This window comes from Sphaerodactylus townsendi, linkage group LG03 (genome assembly GCF_021028975.2).
Source record: "Sphaerodactylus townsendi isolate TG3544 linkage group LG03, MPM_Stown_v2.3, whole genome shotgun sequence".
Classification (NCBI taxonomy): Eukaryota; Metazoa; Chordata; class Lepidosauria; order Squamata; family Sphaerodactylidae; genus Sphaerodactylus; species Sphaerodactylus townsendi.
Window position 1 is genome coordinate 14,496,714 of NC_059427.1, and position 17,736 is coordinate 14,514,449.

Below are 17,736 nucleotides of genomic sequence, written 5' to 3' on the forward strand. Positions count from 1 at the left end.
ATCATAAAGCCCTGTTGTTTTCTATGTGGCTGGTTAGCGAAGGTAGAAAATGGGATAATTCTCCCTGTTGGGCTGTTTTAGAAACATGTTTTAGAAATATGGTAAAGTTCCTTGTTTAAGAAAAGCATCCTTCTTTTGATTTCTAGAAACAAAATGAAGTATTTGAAAGTATGAAGTATTTGACAGGCAGTCAATTAGAGGAGAAGTAGTTGTTTCTGTTGGCAGTAGACGATAGGACTTGCTGTAATGAGTTTAAATTATGGACAGAAAGATACCAGCTGGAAATTAGGAACTTTTTTTTTACAGTAAGAGTTTTTTTACAGTAACAGAGAAATGATTAATGCCCCGCCCCCAGAATGCCCGGCCATGCCCCCGTCGTGCCCCGCCCAGCCCCGTTGGCGCTACGCCACTGTTTGAATCCCACCACCATGGGAACCTGTTACTAAAATTTTTGGATCCCACCACTGGATAGGAGGTAATGATTTGGCGGGCTGAAGAGCTCTTGTTCGCTCCCTCCTCAACTTACCAAGAGCCAAAACACTCCCCGCACAGCGGTTTCAGCTTTTTAAAAGGTGCCGGGGGGGGGGGGGGCAAGCACACTGGACTGTGAACCCTATGTGGGTCAGGCCTTTGAGGCATTTTAAAATCACCTAAAAATGGAATCAGCATCCCTGTGGCGGCCACAAGGACGCCATCTCGTCTCGTCCTAATTTAGTTGGCTTTAAAAAGCGATTGTTTCACTCAGGGCGAAGTCCAGGGCTGCCACCCATCTGCTCGGCTTCTTAGCTAATTATTCCAAGACTCAGCCATGTAGGCTATCTAGCTGTTTTTCTGCCTCATGACATTGAACACACATGAACCCAGTCACTGGGAGGGCTGCTAAAGCCACCCAGGATTACACAATGTTTCCCCCCTGGTTGTCTTTCTCACTTCTTGCTCCATTTCAAGATCACCCTGATATTTGGGGTCAGGTGAGTGACAGATACAGTGGAACCTCGGTTTTCATTGCCTTCGGTTTTCATCGGTTTCGGTTTTCATCAATTTTTTTCAGTGAAAAATTTGTCTCGGTTTTCATTGATTTGCAGTCAGGTGCAGGGGTTTGTGGAGAAAAATCACCCGGACAAAGCTGTTGCAGGCCGTGTGTGCAACTTGTTTAATGACAATGTCTTGCCCCATTTCAGACAAATCTTAAAGAGGCGTCAGAAACAGACCTCTTGGGACAGCTTTCTGGTGCGACGTTGGTCCACTGGCTCTGAAGCTGGTCCTACTGTTATTGTTTGTTCCTGTTTTCAGCATTAAACACTATGTTTATTCGCCAAAAATGTGTTTTTGGTATGGTTTTATTTGAGTGCTTGGAACGGATTAATTGGATTTACATTGATTCCTATGGAAACGTTTGCCTCGGTTTTCATCGGTTTCAGTTTTCATCGATTATTTTCGGACGGATTACCAATGAAAACCAAGGTTCCACTGTACTATGTTCCCAGCACTTTTATTTTTTGGAGATGATATTTCCACCCCTATCTATTTGGTGAGGAAGTTACATTCCTCTTTATTAGACACAATGTCCTGGCTGATATCCATAACCACTGTACCTTGCTTCCTGCCCAGATGTCCTTCCTACACAGTTTATATGCAGGGCTAGGCATATCCCATTTGCCATGCTGACTTGGGGTAAGGTGGGGGAGCTCTTATTTTTTAAAACAAGAAGCTGTTCCCAGCAACTGCTATGCAGGTGCAGGGAACAAGATTTTGGTCTGGGAAACCCAGACCCAGCTCTTTGAAAACTGTAACTTGTTCCCAAGGCTCCACACTAGGATTATACTGTCGTGGATGATCGCAGTGTCATCATGCCCTGGTACAGCTGAATCGTTGCTTAGCAACCCAATTCTCTTCAGAATCCCTCCAAGGACATAAATTTGTCTGTTTGACAACAGAACGAGAGAAATAGGTGCGCATGAAACATTGCATCAAGATTCACCCTGCTCAAAAACAGACAGGTACCTCGTAAGGGAAATTAATTACACAAAACTTGTTGCTCAAGTCTCACATTTTAAAACATTAGAATGACCCTTCTGGACAAGGCCAAAAGTCTATTGGGTATTTTATTTCCCAACCAGATGCTCCCAGAAGGTTTACAAGTGAGGTATGGAGATCTAAGCTTCCACTATTGTCCCCCCGCCCCCCTAGGAACTAGCATTCAGAAGAGGTACACTTTCTCTGATCATGGAGGTTCTGCAGAAGAATATTTGTTTTAGCCGTGCCCCAAGGTCACCCAGAATTGAAGGAAAAATCTGGTTCACCCCATTCGAGTCCATCGCTGTTAACCACTACACCACGCTAGCTCTGATGTGGTTAAAACAGGAGGGGAGGAGGAGGAGGAGGAGGAGGAGAAGCCGTTGCCTTTGCCGCCGCTGCCGCTATCCAGGAGTTTGGATTTATACCCCACCATTCTTTCCTGTAAGGAGACTCAAGGTGGTCTTCAAACTCCTTTCCCTTCCTCTCCCCACAACAGATGCCTGGTGAGGTAGGTGGGGCTGAGAGAGTTCTGAGAGAACTGTGACTAGCCCAAGGTCACCCAGCAGGAATGTAGGAGTGCAGAAACACATTGGTTCACCAGATAAGCCTCTGCCACTCAGGTGGAGGAGTGAAGAATAAAACCCGGTTCTCCAGATTAGAATCCACCTGCTCTTAACCACTACACCACACTGGAAGAGCCAGACCTTCCGATCCACCTGGTTTCCACCCTGGCTTTGCTGTGACCTTTCTCTACACATCACAACAAAGCAGGTATGGAGAAAAAAACATGCAGGAAAACATGCATTGGGGGAAAACAAAGAGGTATACAGAAGAATTATCATTAGGGCTGCCAGGTCTGGGTTGGTAAATACCTGAAGATTTGGGGTTTGGGGAGAGACCTCAGCTGGGCACAATGCCACAGAGTACAGTACACCATCCAAAGTGGCCATTTTCTCCTGGTGAACTGATCTCAGTCAGTCACCAGATCACTTGTAATCCCAGGAGATCTCCAGCAGCCACCTGCAGGTTCACAACTCATGAAAAAAACAGGAAGAAACCTCAAACACAACTTCAGCCTCTCTTTCCTTGTCCTCGAAAACCCAGCCTCCAGAAGAGTTCTGTGCAACGTTGAAGCTTGCAACCGGCATTTGAAACGTTGCCTTTCAGTGCAATCCTATGAAGAGTTACTTCAATCCAAGCCCACTGCAATCGGCAGGCTCTGACCGAAAGAACTCTGCATATGATTACGTTGCTCTATTTGCCCTGCTGGTTCTGTGAGCTCAGCTGCTTCCGTCCCCGTTTTACAAGCAGCATAAGAGGAGGGAGTGATCTGGACCACTCTCCGAAATTTACAGTGCAATCCTACGAAGAGATGCTCAAGCATCTGTCAGAACATGTGTAAATGTTTAGATGAGCAAAATCTAAATGACAGCTGGACCCTCCTAACAGGTGCCACGTGCAGATTAGGACCGAGTGCACAGCTTGTACCGTGTACAAACCTGATAAGGTGAGGGCACCTGATTGGTACCACTTTTGTATATAGTTAGCACAGACAGCAGAGTGATGTGTGCCTGAAAACACCTGTGGTCTGGCGAAGCACTTTGTCAGTAGATAGCAATAAATAGAACTGCACTGGTGACTGTGTGTCTGTCAGTTCTTGTCTACATTGCGTCCTGCAAGGTGGTCTACTCTGAGTAAATCCGCTGCTTCAACAGCATCACTGAAATCAAGGGCCTTAGACTGAAGTAACTCTGTCCAGGATTGTACAGTTAGTCTGTTTGGATGTGGACGTCTGTCTGTTTGTCTAGTGCATGTTTGATCCCACCCTCCCTCCAAGGTGCTCTGGGTGGAACACATACTTTCCTTCCTTGATTTTATGCTTACACAACCCAGTGAGAAAGAGGAGGCTTACAGAACGTGACTGCCCCCTACGGTTACCAAGCAAGGTTCCATGGTGTCTCTCAGATCCTAGTATGGTGGAGTGGTCAGACTGCCTCAGAAGAGTTGCAAGGAAATGGGAATAACAACCTGGAACGTGATGGAAGAGAAGGACTTTGCGCTGTTTTCTGCCTCGACCCACAAAGGGGGCTTTACTAGATAGTCAGTGGCTAGATAGGGACCTAGAGATTGATACCTTTACTCTATTTATTTATTTATTATTTATTTATTATTTGAATTTTTATACCGCCCCATCCCCAGGGGCTCTAGGCGGTGTACAACAAAACTAATACAACGAAACCAGGAGTGAACAATAATTAAAACAACAACAATCCATAAGGCTCCATCATTAAAACATATTAAAACATACTAAATTTTTGTTAAAACAGTGGTAATCATAATAAAAATCTATCATGCTGGTTCCTTCCGCCTTCTTCTTGCACTCTTCTCCATCTTACTTTCCCCATGTCTAGAGGGAGGACGGGTGCTCCGTGCATCCATCACCATCCAGCTAGATTAGGATAGATTAGTGAACCTTTCTATCCAGAATGGAGTTCACTAATAAAGACTCTTTTTATTAGCTTAGAAACTCCAACTGACTCCAACTTTCTTTTGCAAGCTTGCACGCACATGGGATCTTCACACGCACAAACACGAGGTAAGGCTTCTGCTGTGCTCTCAGCCTACCGTGCACTCTGCTCGATGTGAACAGAAATAATCTCCATTATCAAGAGTTATTATTCCAACAGAATGTATCTGGGTGAACATAAGAACATAAGAACATAAGAACAAGCCAGCTGGATCAGACCAGAGTCCATCTAGTCCAGCTCTTTGCTACCCTGTTTCCCCGAATATAAGACATCCCCGGAAAATAAGACGTAGAAGAGGTTTTGCTGAAGTGCGAAATATAAGGCAGGCAGTAACCCCCAAAGAGTAAAGATTGACAGCCAAAGAGTTTTTTTTGTTTGGAAGCATGCCCGATGAACAGAAAACAAAAAATATAAGACATCACCTGAAAATAAGACATAGCGCATCTTTGGGAGCAAAAATTAATATAAGACACTGTCTTATATTTGGGGAAACACGGTACTCGCAGTGGCCCACCAAGTGCCTTTGGGAGCTCACGTGCAGGATGTGAAAGCAATGGCCTCCTGCGGCTGTTGCTCCCGAGCACCTGGTCTGTTAAGGCATTTGCAATCTCAGATCAAAGAGGATCAAGATTAGTAGCCATAGATTGACTTCTCTGCCATAAATCTGTCCAAGCCCCTTTTAAAGCTATCCAGGTTAGTGGCCATCACCCCCTCCTGTGGCAGCATATTCCAAACACCAATCACACGTTGCGTGAAGAAGTGTTTCCTTTTATTAGTCCTAATTCTTCCCCCCAGCATTTTCAATGGATGCCCCCTGGTTCTAGTATTGTGAGAAAGAGAGAAAGGGAGCAGATACAAGAGATGATGTTCTATTGTTATCTTTAGTAGCCGAAGCAGGAATTTTGGCAGGGGCAGCTTCTCTCAGCATCGCAGGATAAGTTGGCGGCTGCCGAAATTCTCTTTGCCGCCCAACAATGACAGTTACACAGGAAACCTTGTGTCCTACTGAATCTGGTTGTTCACAAGCACGCTGTGGAACACTGACAGAACAAGGAAGACGAGGGGCACTAGGACCTTGGGCTGCCTCTGGAAGGATGTGGTACCCAGGTTCGGGGGATGCAGGAGCGTTAGTTGGCTTGGAGCATCCTTGCTAAGCAACCATGGCCAGCCAGACCCAGGGAATCCAGCAGCTGCTGCAGGCTGAGAAGAGGGCTGCGGAAAAGGTGGCCGAGGCCCGAAAACGTGAGCCAAAGTCTCTTGTTATTTATGGGATTGTAATAGCCAGCGGAGGGGGAGAAGGGCAGGGAGCCAGCGCTCCTCTGGAAAAGAAATGTGGAGTCATAGGCTGCAACAGAGGGGAGGAAAAACATGGCTGGGGATGCAGTAGAAGCATACTGATAAGGAAATCTCTTTCTTTCTCTGCCCCTCTTCTGTCTGCCCTCCACCCCACACCCCAGGAAAGGCACGGAGGCTGAAGCAAGCCAAGGAGGAGGCCCAGGCTGAAATTGAGCAGTACCGTTTGGAGCGTGAAAGAGAGTTCCAGCACAAGCAGCAAGCGGTGAGATGCTGGGTTCTAAGCGGAGGCCGGGTCCTGTAAGGGAGAAACAAGAAGGGAACCAGTAAAGCTGGGTCATTTTATTCAGAGATATTTAAGAATGCCCGATAGGAACAGAGGGGTGGGGAGAGACAAGAGAAAGACAGTGAGGATTGGAGACCTAGGAAGAGAGGGGATCACACAGTTCCTCACTCTTTGCTTTTCCCTTTAAGAGATTAAAGGTTTGTTGTTTTATTTGGGGTTTTTTAAACTGAAACTGTTAGGGCAAGCTGCCTTGAACTACAAGGCAAGATAGGATATTTATGTGTTAATAAATAAAAATAGTACTTGTGATTGGAGTAGCAGAGGCCTATGGGAAATGGCCCCACCCTTCGAATAGAGGCCAAAAGGGCAGCTGCACCTTTTCACAGCATGGAGGTCACCTGGCAAATAACATCACATTAAACATTGGAGTGCAGTGTGGTTTCCGGGCTGTATGGCCGTGTTCTAGCAGCATTCTCTCCTGACGTTTCGCCTGCATCTGTGGCTGGCATTTTCAGAGGATCAGATCCTCTGAAGATGCCAGCCACAGATGCAGGCGAAACGTCAGGAGAGAATGCCGTCTAGAATGCAACCCTTATCTCAGGCTCTAACACAATAATAAATTCCGGCCGTGAAAGCCTTCGATAATACATTAACATTGATTAAAGGACCGGGACATATTTTTTTCCTGAAGGTTTCTTGGCACATCTAGAATCCAGCTGAGATATTTGTGTAAAGCAGGAACCTTCCAAGGTAACTCGGGGGTCAGTAGGGTGGTAAGAACCACAAAGGATTGCAAAGAGCTCCAAGTGGACCTTGATAAATTAGGTGAGTGGGCTAAGAAATGGCAAATGCAGTTCAATGTAGCAAAATGTAAAGTGATGCACATAGGGGCAAAAAATCCAAACTTCACATACACGCTACAGGGGTCAGTGCTATCAGTCACAGACCAGGAAAGGGATTTGGGCGTCTTAGTTGATAGTTCCATGGGAATGTCAACTCAATGCATGGCAGCTGTGAAAAAGGCAAACTCTATGCTGGGGATCATTAGGAAAGGAGTTGATAATAAAACTGCAAGGATTGTCATGCCCTTATATAAAGCAGTGGTGCGACCGCACTTGGAGTACTGTGTTCAGTTCTGGTCGCCACATCTCAAAAAAGGATATCGAAGAGATAGAAAAAAGAAGTGCAGAGAGCTGAACAATGAGGATGATTGGAGGATCGATGCACCTTCCTTATGAGGAGAGGCGGCAGCGTTTGGGACTCTTTAGTTTGGAGAGGAGACGTCTGAGGGGGGATATGATTGGGGAAGTCCTATAAAATTATGCATGGGGTAGAAAATGTTGACAGAGAGAAATTTTTCTCTCTTTCTCACAATACTAGAACCAGGGGCATTCATTGAAAATGCTGGGGGGGAAGAATTGGGACTAATAAAGGAAACACTTCTTCACGCATAGCGTGTGAGTTGGTGTTTGGAATATGCTGCCACAGGAGGTGGTGATGGCCACTAACCTGGATAGCTTTAAAAAGGGCTTGGGCAGATTTATGGAGGAGAAGTCGATTTATGGCTACCAATCTTGATCCTCCTTGATCTCAGATTGCAAATGCCTTAGCAGACCAGGTGCTCAGGAGCGGCAGCAGCAGCAGAAGGCCATTGCTTTCACCTCCTGCATGTGAGCTCCCAAAGGCACCTGGTGGGCCACTGCGAGTAGCAGAATGCTGGACTAGATGGACTCTGGTCTGATCCAGCAGGCTAGTTCTTATGTTCTTAGTGCGCTGTTGAGGCCAGAATACAAATCTCTGTTCAACTCACAAGACTGGCAGCAGTTGCCAACCTCCAGGTGAGCCTGGAGATCCCTGGCAATTACAATTGATTTCCAGACTACAGAGAACAGTTCTTTTTTGGGGGGGGGGGGGATGGCTGCTTTGGAGGGTAGACTGCATGTTATACCCCACTGACGGCATCTCTCCCCACCCCCTACCCGGCCTTCCCCAGACTCTCCACAAATTTCCTAACCTGCAGTTGACCTAACCTGGTGCTGATCTTGTGATGGTCACAGGTTGCTTGGTGGTTTTAGGCAAGGTACTCCTTTGATGTATTGTTGAAGGCTTTCATGGCCGGATTCAACTGGTTGTGGTGGGTTTTCCGGGCTGTGTGGCCGTAGGTCTGGTGGATCTACCAGACCACGGCCACACAGCCCGGAAAACCCACCACAACCAGTACTCCTTTCACTTGACTGACCTCTCAAGGTTGTTTTCAGGATAAGATAAAGATTCCTTGCAACCTACCATAAGCCCCTCGGATGGGTTAATGTTTAAGAATGCTCCCTGGCCCTTTTGCTCCCTATCTTTTATAATTTATTTTTGCATATTTATTGTTATTTTCAGGGAGGAGTCCGGCCGCTCCCTTCTTTTTGGGGTGGTTTTAAAGGAATTGGGTTATGGGACGCCATTACTATTGTTATTGTTTTTGACCGCTGTTTAAATGGTTTAAATGGTTTTAATGGATTTTAGTGTATATGGTCACTATTGTGACCCTTGTTATATATTGTATATAGATTAGTGTTGTGCACCGCCCAGAGCCCCTTGGGGATTGGGCGGACTATAAATTTAAATAATAAAAATAAATAAGTAAATAAATAAATAAATAAATAAAATATTAACTATATCCTTGGTTTCATGAGCCACAGTGAGGAGCAAAGGATGTAATCCAAGGATATTGTATTGCATTTATTTCTTTACCTTTTAACCTCTTGCTCAGCGGGGGTCAGGTGCTAAACCATAAATACCATAAAACTGTTATTGGCCCTCATCCATGGTTGTGCCAAGTGCATTTTTGAGTTATTTTACATATACTTTATCTTAAATGCATTTTAACGTTGGGATGCTTGCCGCCTTGCAGACTCAATTTGAATGGAAAGGTGACATAGAATTTTAAAAAAATAAATACATACAAAATTACATAATTTGTCAAATAATAAAATCTATGAATATACATAGTTTTTCTACAATCATTGTGAAATTGCTTACATTTGTTATTGTCTCATTTTACAACATCTTAAGACTCAAAAAAACTTTTGAAATTCAGGCTGAGTAGTTTTTCTTTATTCAGATATTTACAATCTCAAATTATCCAGATCATTAGTTTGATGGTTATATAACTAAGTCATTGATTTAAGCCATCCCAAAAAACTTCCCATCTTCATTCCTACTCTGTGGAAAGTCTGTTACGAACCAGTGATGTTAGCTTTGCCATTGTTGAATATTCTATTAACTTCTTCACCTACTCCTAGAGGTCTGGATATATTTGGTCATTGACCGTAAATAAAGTATTCTATTCTATTCTATTCTAGAGGTCTAGGGTGACAGTCAGCTTTCCATCAAAATTGATTAACATTCATTTGAACATTTCAGTAAAAAGATCAACTTCAACTGACCTTTATTAGGCATATCAGTAAAAATAAAACAAGATACAGGACAGAGCGGGTGTTAAAACAAGACATAAAACCAGACAAAGTGTAACCTACTTATCCTTGACCACATCAATCTCCATTGGAGACTTAGGAAATAATATATGACAGCACCCTGTGGCTTAACAAACAAATATGAAATTGGTCGAACAAATTAACAAACCTTTAATCTTAACACAACTTTCTATCACTTAAGGATAAATAATAGTGAATATATATATGTGTGTGTGTGTGTGTGTGTGTGTGTGTATGCAGCACAACTCAATTGTACAAAATCTGCAGTGCATTTTTAAGGAAAAGCACTCAGAGCAGTTACCACCACTAACAGTGTCCAATAATGAAAGAATAGCAAGAAAGTCCAAACTATTAATCAAGCAGGGCGTCTTTCTCTCTTCTGGCCTTCTGCATCTGATGTAGCTGCTGCAGGTCTTTCCTCAATTTGGGCCTGTAAAAAATAAGTAATTCCCTCAATTGAGCTGTAGGCCTTCCTTCAACTGCAGGCCAGATCAACTCAGGAGGGTGGAGCTCTTGCAGTTGGTAATAAGTAAGCAAGCTTGTTACCAACTGCACATGCTCAGTGAGCTCTTATCCCCTGGGCCCTAAGGCCCCTTCTGCACAAGCAAAATAATGCGTTTTCAAACCACTTTCACAACTGTTTGCAAGTGGATTTTGCTATTCTGCACAGCTTCAAAGAGCACTGAAAGCAGTTGCATTATTCTGCATTATTCTGCATGTGCAGAATGTGCCCAAGATCCAAACAAAACAAGAAGGCTAAAATGGCATGGGTTACATAAGGTTGGTAAGGAAAAGGTGATCAAGCAATAAAAAGATCGCTGAAAGAAGTGGTTTGTTTCTTTTACTGTCTTCTGTTGTCAGGTTACTTTTGGGAAGGTAGTTTCAGAAGGTAGCTGTGTTGGTAGAACAGCTAGACCACAGAGCCCAACAAAATGTTTAGGGTATGATTTCAAAAGTCAAAGCTTTCTTCTTGACACAAGAGTAGAGTAGGAAGGGTTGGAATGGAGATCTGAGTCCTTTTATCCCAGCCTGAAAGGGAAAGTCCAAGGGATGTTGCAAGGAATACTTGTCAAGGATGCAAAGGTAAAATGCCAATTGTAATCAGCTTGATTAGATCAGAGGGGAAATGCTTGGGGTAGAAAATTAGCCTCTGTCCTGAGATAAGAATCCTGGCTATCCCGCTCTTCAACCCTGGAGGAGAGGGGCGTCCATTGTTCTGAACCTGTGAATGAACTCAGCTTCAACAATCTCATGTTGTAATTTCCCCTTCAATTTTTTTTTATTAAAGGACTCCCACTCTTAGGTAGGCAATGGAATGGCCTGGAAGACTAAAATATTCTCCCGCTGTTTTTTGAGAGTCGTGGTTTTTAATGCAGGATTTTATGTCCATTTATTCTTTTGCGCAGGGACTGATCTGTTTGTCAATGTGGAGAGTGGAAGGGCATTGCTGACATTTCATTGGGAAGGTGTTGATAATGCTTTGCCAGTGGTTTTTTTTAAAAACAAAATAGATATATTTTGTAGTACTCCTTGAGCCTCACCGAGAAAGGTGGGCTAGAAATGAAATAAGTAAATTAAGAAATCAGATAAGGCCTTGCCACAAGGATTTGCAGCCCAAATTTACTTCCGAAAGTAAATTTCCTTCCAGGTGTGTACTGTATTGTACGTGTCCTTGGGATCATAGCTTTTGTTTTGGTCCAATCAAATTCTGATCAAGAATTGCTTGAAGATCTCAAGAGATCTGTGAGCTTGCAAAGAGACAGGGGCAATTCCTTCTCAGACTTTTGGAATAATTCCCTTTACTGGTTTATGTTTTTAAAAGATTTTTTAAAATCTCAGATGTATATGAAGTAGCCCCAGTGTGTTTTACCTTAGTAGCGACATATCAATTTTTGGATATGTGTTCTTCTAAATATGTCAACTTCCTTTTTCTTCCAGCAGGACAATTGGGGGAAAGGAATCTGTCCTTCTAGGAATTGCTATAATTTCAGAACAGACAGCAAGGAGAAAGAAAAACCAAATTAGCTCAGACGATCCTTGACAGCATTTTTTAATGCTGCATGCATTTGGCCCCTTCCGCACACGCAAAATAATGCGTTTTCAAACCACTTTCACAACTGTTTGCAAGTGGATTTTGCTATTCCGCACAGCTTCAAAGAGCACTGAAAGCAATTTGAAAGTGCATTATTCTACTTGTGCGGAATGAGCCTTAGTGTAGCTTTTATCCATATTTCCTTGTTGTATAACTCAGCAGAACCCTAGTTACATGGATCCCTCTCTGACATTAGCTTTTCTAGTTGGAGAGCTGGAGAGGGAATTCAAATCTGTAAAAGACAGCACCCTTGTGGTTTGGCAAGCAAACAAAACATTCCATAAATAGAAAAGTTCTGAGCTTTCTCTGCCCGGCTGCAGGCCAGACTGACTGAGGGGTGCAGCGTTTGCAGTTGGTAGCATGTGAAAACTGTACATAGTCTGTGACCTTTTCCTCCTTAGTCCCTAAATTCTAAAGCTTTTAATAAAATAAAAATTTTAAGTGAAAATGACATGGATTATACTTCTACATATGCTACATCTTTGCAGGGTGGATCTGATTTAAATCATGATTTAAATAACTAGTCATTAAGACTAGATTTAAATCATGGTTTTCTACATAAAGACTCAGTGTCCAGTCATCTTTTGATGACCTCCCTTCTCAGTCCCTTTTTTCTGGTGTTAAGATAGGCTGACCAGATGTCCCGCTTTTGGCGGGACAGTCCCGCCTTAAAACAATTTGTCCTGCGTCCCGCAGGTTTTTTCAAGTGTCCCGATTTTTGGAAGGCTGCCGCAATGCCTTCTGGGGCGCAAGGCAGTGTGGCAGCCTCCCGCGCATGCGGCTGCAGGAGCGCACGACCTTCTGGGCCGCCCACCTACCCGCCCATCCCGGTTCACAAAGGTGACCATCTGGTCATCTTATGTTAATATCAACTAAACATGTAACTGGACCATCCCATTCTTGTTGGATCTTATTCTATTTTAAGGTCCCATGATGGATTACTTTATGTTATGTTAGTTTGTTAGGTTACTGTATTATATTGTAATTATGAGGAACCAAGTTGTAAACTGCTCCAAGCCCATGTAAGGGTGTGTGTGTCTAATAATGGAATAATAAACAAATAAAATTATTGCTGTTATAATCTTAATATTTATAGCCAGATGAAGGTTTCATTTTTAGAATAACTTTTCAGATTAGTTTTACAATTATATCAAAAATTACTTATTTAGTTATACTATTAGAAACAGATAGTTCACTTTGCAATAATTTCATAATTATCTATCTTCAATAGATTAATTATTCACGTTTAGATAACTTTTTTGCTATAAATTGGAAGGAGAAAATAATCGTTACCCTAGTAATAATGATATATCCCAGTTTGATATCAGTTCTGTATCTCAGTGTTCCAGGCCAATAATGAAACAGAGAGGCAAGAGGTCAAAAGAAGAAAGCTTTAACTGGAGGACTGTGTTACCTCCTCATTTGGCTCCTCCTAAGTGAAGGGCTGAGATGGTGCACGCTTTCTATTTCTATAGGGAATTTTGTGGGAAACAGAATACATCAAAAGGGGGGGCAATCTTGTTGTAAAATACATCTGAGTTCTTCAGGAGTACACAACAAACCAGGAATCCAAAATAATAGATCACAGGAGGTTAGTTTACTGATACAATCACAACATCTTAGGATAGATAGGATCTTTGGGCTTTGATGTGGAAGAGGCATCATTCCCGGAAGGGGGAATCCCTTTCCTTGCCAAACGTTTGTCACTCTAAGGTCACAAGGTTAGCTGCCTTGTAACTGATAGGTAACATGTATATTTTCCTATTCTCTAGTATTTAACACCTACCAATACCTATCTAACTAGGACAGAATCATACTGGGCAATATTAATTTAGGAATAATCATATGTCCTTGCTAAAACACAGCACCTCTAGTACATGGTTTTGTAGATGTCTTTATAGCATCAAACACATCACTGGGATTTGTATTTTAGCAACAGATGCTATGTAAGGATACAACAAAAACCGGTTCTCAGGTACAATCACTAGGGTTTCAAAGAGAGCTATTTTCATTGCCCCAGGAAAAGGGTCCCTTGAGGGGGAAAAGGGGAAACCCATGTCCTTGATATGCTGGCCTTTTAAGTCAAAGAAGTTCTTTTCCCACATTCTGCTAGTGATTTTGCATTTTACAATGGGACTGTGGCAAATCTGGTTTGTTATCTCTGTTTACAAAATTCAGCGAGCAACTCGGTGGCTTGCTGAGATGCAGAATTTGTTAAACATTGCATGAATAAAACAGCTTCATGCTACAGAATCTAAAAATCTAATCTAATCCTTATTTCATGCTGAATAACCTTTACACTATAACAGTGATGGCGAACCTTTTCGAGACCGAGTGCCCAAATGGCAACCCAAGACCCACTTATTTATCGCCAAGTGCCAACACGGCAATTTAACCTGAATACTGAGGTTTTAGTTTAGAAAAAACGGTTGGCTCCGAGGCGTACGTTACTCGGGAGTAAGCTTGGTGGTAGTCGATGGCTTTGCTTTGAAGCAACCGTGCAACTTTTCCAACGGGTGAATCATGACCCTAGGAGGGTTTACTCAGAAGCAAGCTCCATTGCCAGCAACTGAGCTTACTCCCAGGTAAAGGATCGCGCTTTAGTTCTTTGCATGAAAATCAGTGGGGTTTTACAGCGCTTAACAGGGTTACCTACGCTGCTTCCCCAAAACTAGGTCTTAGGTTTAATGCTAATAATCGAGCCCAGCGGCCCAGGCCAACCTAGATGTGTGGGGGGGGGGGACTCTGTGCGTGCCCACAGAGAGGGCTCTGAGTGCCACCTCTGGCACCCGTACCATAGGTTTGCCACCACTGCACTATAATGTATCTTAAATAGAAAACTATATTTAAATGTTTTTCTTCAAAAAGCATTTTCTTTTTCAAAAATCCAATTGAAATTTTAAAAATCCTTTTCAAATAATCTGATCTTTTACATTATTTTTTATCCACCCTTCTTCTTTGCTGGTGCACTTCATAGCTGTCACACTGCTGGAATGACCTTGCTCTTTTTCCCTTCTAGGCTCTTGGCTCGCAAGGAAACCTGTCCACTGAGGTGGAGGCCCAGACCCGCAAGAAACTGCAGGCCATGCAAGGAGGACAAGCCCGGGGCAAAGACCGAGTCCTGCGTCAGCTGCTCACCCATGTGTGGGATGTGAAGCCTCAGCTACACCCCAACTACCACTTTGCTATCTAGGAGACTCACTGACTCAGCCTGCGGTTACTGCCTGGTTGCCTGGGACACCTCACTGGTCTCCATCTTCCATCATCCTCTCACAGCGACAAGTCTCCTCATCCCTAGAGGTTGAATTTTACCGGCCGCCTCAGAATCTCAGCCTTTATCATCTGCCTGTGGGCCAAACTAGACACAACAGTGTCCTTATGGTGGCCTTGGGGATGCACCACCATTTAAAAGTCATTCCAAAATGTGCAGCTTCTGAGGCACTCTTATTCCTCCAGTGTACCATATCAAGTTCTTACCTACCCTTTGTGACTGATTCGGCACTTGAAAAGGCTTGAGGGGTGGGACAAGAGTATTGTGCTGTGGACTTGATCAGGATTGGGGCCTCCTGGCATTTTTAAATGACTTTAAAATGGCCATAACTTCCCCATGACAACTGATATAGTCTCTGTATTCCATTAAGGCTGTACAGTATTCTCATTCCATGTTAATGTCCCCCAGATGAACTCCTATGTATTAGTTTAGTCTATTTACTCTTTCACCTTTCTCCCCAATGGGACCCAAAGCCACTTATGTCATTGTCATCTCTTCCTCTTTATCCTCTCAACAACCCTTTCAGGTAGGTTGGGATGAGAATGTATCACTAGCCCCAGGTCACCCAGCAAACTTTGCTAGCACAGTCCAACCTGGCACTCTAACCATTACACCACACATTCATTCATTCATTCATTCATTCATTCATTCATTCATTCATTCATTCATTCATTCATTCATTCATTCATTCATTTTATTAATCACATTTATATACCGCCCCATCCCCTAAGGGCTCTGGGCGGTGAACAACAAAATAATATTACATAAACAGTAATAACAATAAACAATCAATATAAATATATAGCATCATTAAAACATAAAATTACTGCGTTCCACTTGGCGTCCAGTATTAAAACTATCAAGAAAAACCCCTCCCAGAGAGAGGGGCGGTAGATCTAGTCACGGCTCCCAAGATGTTAAAAAGGGAGAGACAAAGAGGGCGCTCACCCTCAACGGCTGGCCTCCCCAAAAGCCCGGTGGAAAAACTCGGTCTTACAGGCCCTGCGGAACTCTCCAAGATCCCACAGGGCCTGGACAGCTGGAGGAAGAGTGTTCCACCAGGCAGGAGCCAGGGCTGTAAAGGTCCTGGCCCGAGTGGAGGCCAGCCGTGTCATTCTAATCCCTGGCATCCTAAAGCACCTTTGAGAGCTGGTATTGAGAAAGACCTTTTCCTGCCAATCACTGCACACAATGCTGATCTAGGTAGACCAATGGCCTGACTTGATCTAAGGCTGTGTCTTTTGTGTTACAGACATACACTCCAACCTGAAACATGTCCTTAAAAATACCCAATACTCTCAGCATTCTCTTTTGCCCCAGTTTTATATCTGTGCCTAAGTACCGGTCTCTCCCCAACTGTTTCTGTGCTCCCCAACTCTAGCAGATTGTAGGGGTGCAGAGGGATCCCTACAGATGATCCCTAGCAGAAGGAATCTATTCCTTCCCAAATCATAGTTTTGCACTTCTAACTCTCTACTATTTTACCCCATGGCACGAAGGTGTGTGATTAGGGAGCAGGAGGTTTCCACATACGCCCCTTAGTTTCCTGCTGGCACGTGTATATGTTCTGAAAACGTGGCTCTCGTTTGCTCGGCTACAGCTCTACCCTGATATTGTTGCTTAATCCTTTCCCCCACACCCCAGTTTTGTTGATCTACAACTGGATGTTCAAACAGCCATATCTGTTCTTGATGAATAAAGTTATATCTGGTTAACCTGGTGTGAAAGTAATTGTTATATAACCCCGAGAGTGAGAGGGCATAACATCCTAATTGCGAGATGTCATAGAGGCGGCACCAGGGGCACTGTGGACAGTTCTGGAGGCCTCGCTTCGAAAAGGATGTGCACAGAATGGAGCGGCTACAGAGAAGATTGATGAAGATGATCAGGGGCTTGGAGACCAAACCCTATGAGGAAAGACTGAGGGACTTGGGAATGTTTAGTCTGGAAAAGAGGAGGTTGAGGGGGGACATGATTGCTCTCTCTAAGTAGTTGCGTTGGGGCGGGAATTTTTTTTAAAAAAACTTTTTCATGCAACTACATTGTTATGTAGGCAGAATTTACCCGCCTTCCGATTGGCTATTGTGCTGGAGCAGGAACACTACTCCGCCCTCTACCCTCTGATTGGCTGGAAGGTTCGAAGGGTGGGAACAATAAGCCTCGTCTGTTCCGTTTCTCCCCACTGAACCGGCTTCGCAGCGTGATTGGGAAAAAGATGCACTTCGATGCAGGTTCCGAAAAAACGCGGGATAAGGGGGGGGAGCGTGTGCCAGAACCAGAATGAATCCGTGTTTGGCACTTAAGTGGTGAGGAGTTTTTGCTTAAACCGTGTTTTTTCACGTGAATATCACACGATAAATTGACTGTGGGGTCGCACAGCAAGCTTCCATGGCAGTGTGGGTTTTCTTAGATCCCAGTCCAACACGTTAACCACTACACCACACTGCCTCTTGCTTGCATGTTGTTATCATTGCAAATTTAATTGCATTTAATCACATTTCTTTGCATTTAATGGCATTTATTAGTCACTTATATTCAATAATCTCAATAAATTTATTCCTATGTTATGCTAGTTATTTGTAGTGACACACTTTAAGAAAACCTCTCTCAATCTGAGCTGAATGAAAAGAGCTAAACAACACGGATATTTATTTATTTTATTTATAATCAATTTTATATACCGCCCCTCCCCCGAAGGGCTCTGGGCGGTGAACAACACAATAACAAACAATCACATTAAAACCCCATTTAAAACAGCGGATTAA

General features: G+C 43.5%; 1 protein-coding gene across 1 annotated transcript; it reads left to right on the plus strand.

Moving 5' to 3' along the window:
- The first annotated feature begins 5,617 nt into the window (after positions 1–5,617).
- ATP6V1G2 (ATPase H+ transporting V1 subunit G2) lies at positions 5,618–15,588 on the plus strand. The gene is made up of 3 exons (XM_048489579.1): positions 5,618–5,789; positions 6,005–6,105; positions 14,720–15,588. The coding sequence occupies exons 1-3, from the start codon at positions 5,708–5,710 to the stop codon at positions 14,891–14,893; spliced, it is 357 nt and encodes a 118-aa protein (XP_048345536.1). The 5' UTR covers positions 5,618–5,707; the 3' UTR covers positions 14,894–15,588.
- Positions 15,589–17,736: the final 2,148 nt, after the last annotated feature.

Bases quoted from the DNA above. Each gene is read 5' to 3' on its own strand.
- ATP6V1G2 (XM_048489579.1), top strand. From the start codon at position 5,708: ATGGCCAGCCAGACCCAGGGAATCCAGCAGCTGCTGCAGGCTGAGAAG. The intron at 5,790-6,004 runs GTGAGCCAAAGT...CCCACACCCCAG, and splicing joins GGTGGCCGAGGCCCGAAAAC to GAAAGGCACGGAGGCTGAAG. The intron at 6,106-14,719 runs GTGAGATGCTGG...TTTCCCTTCTAG, and splicing joins TCCAGCACAAGCAGCAAGCG to GCTCTTGGCTCGCAAGGAAA.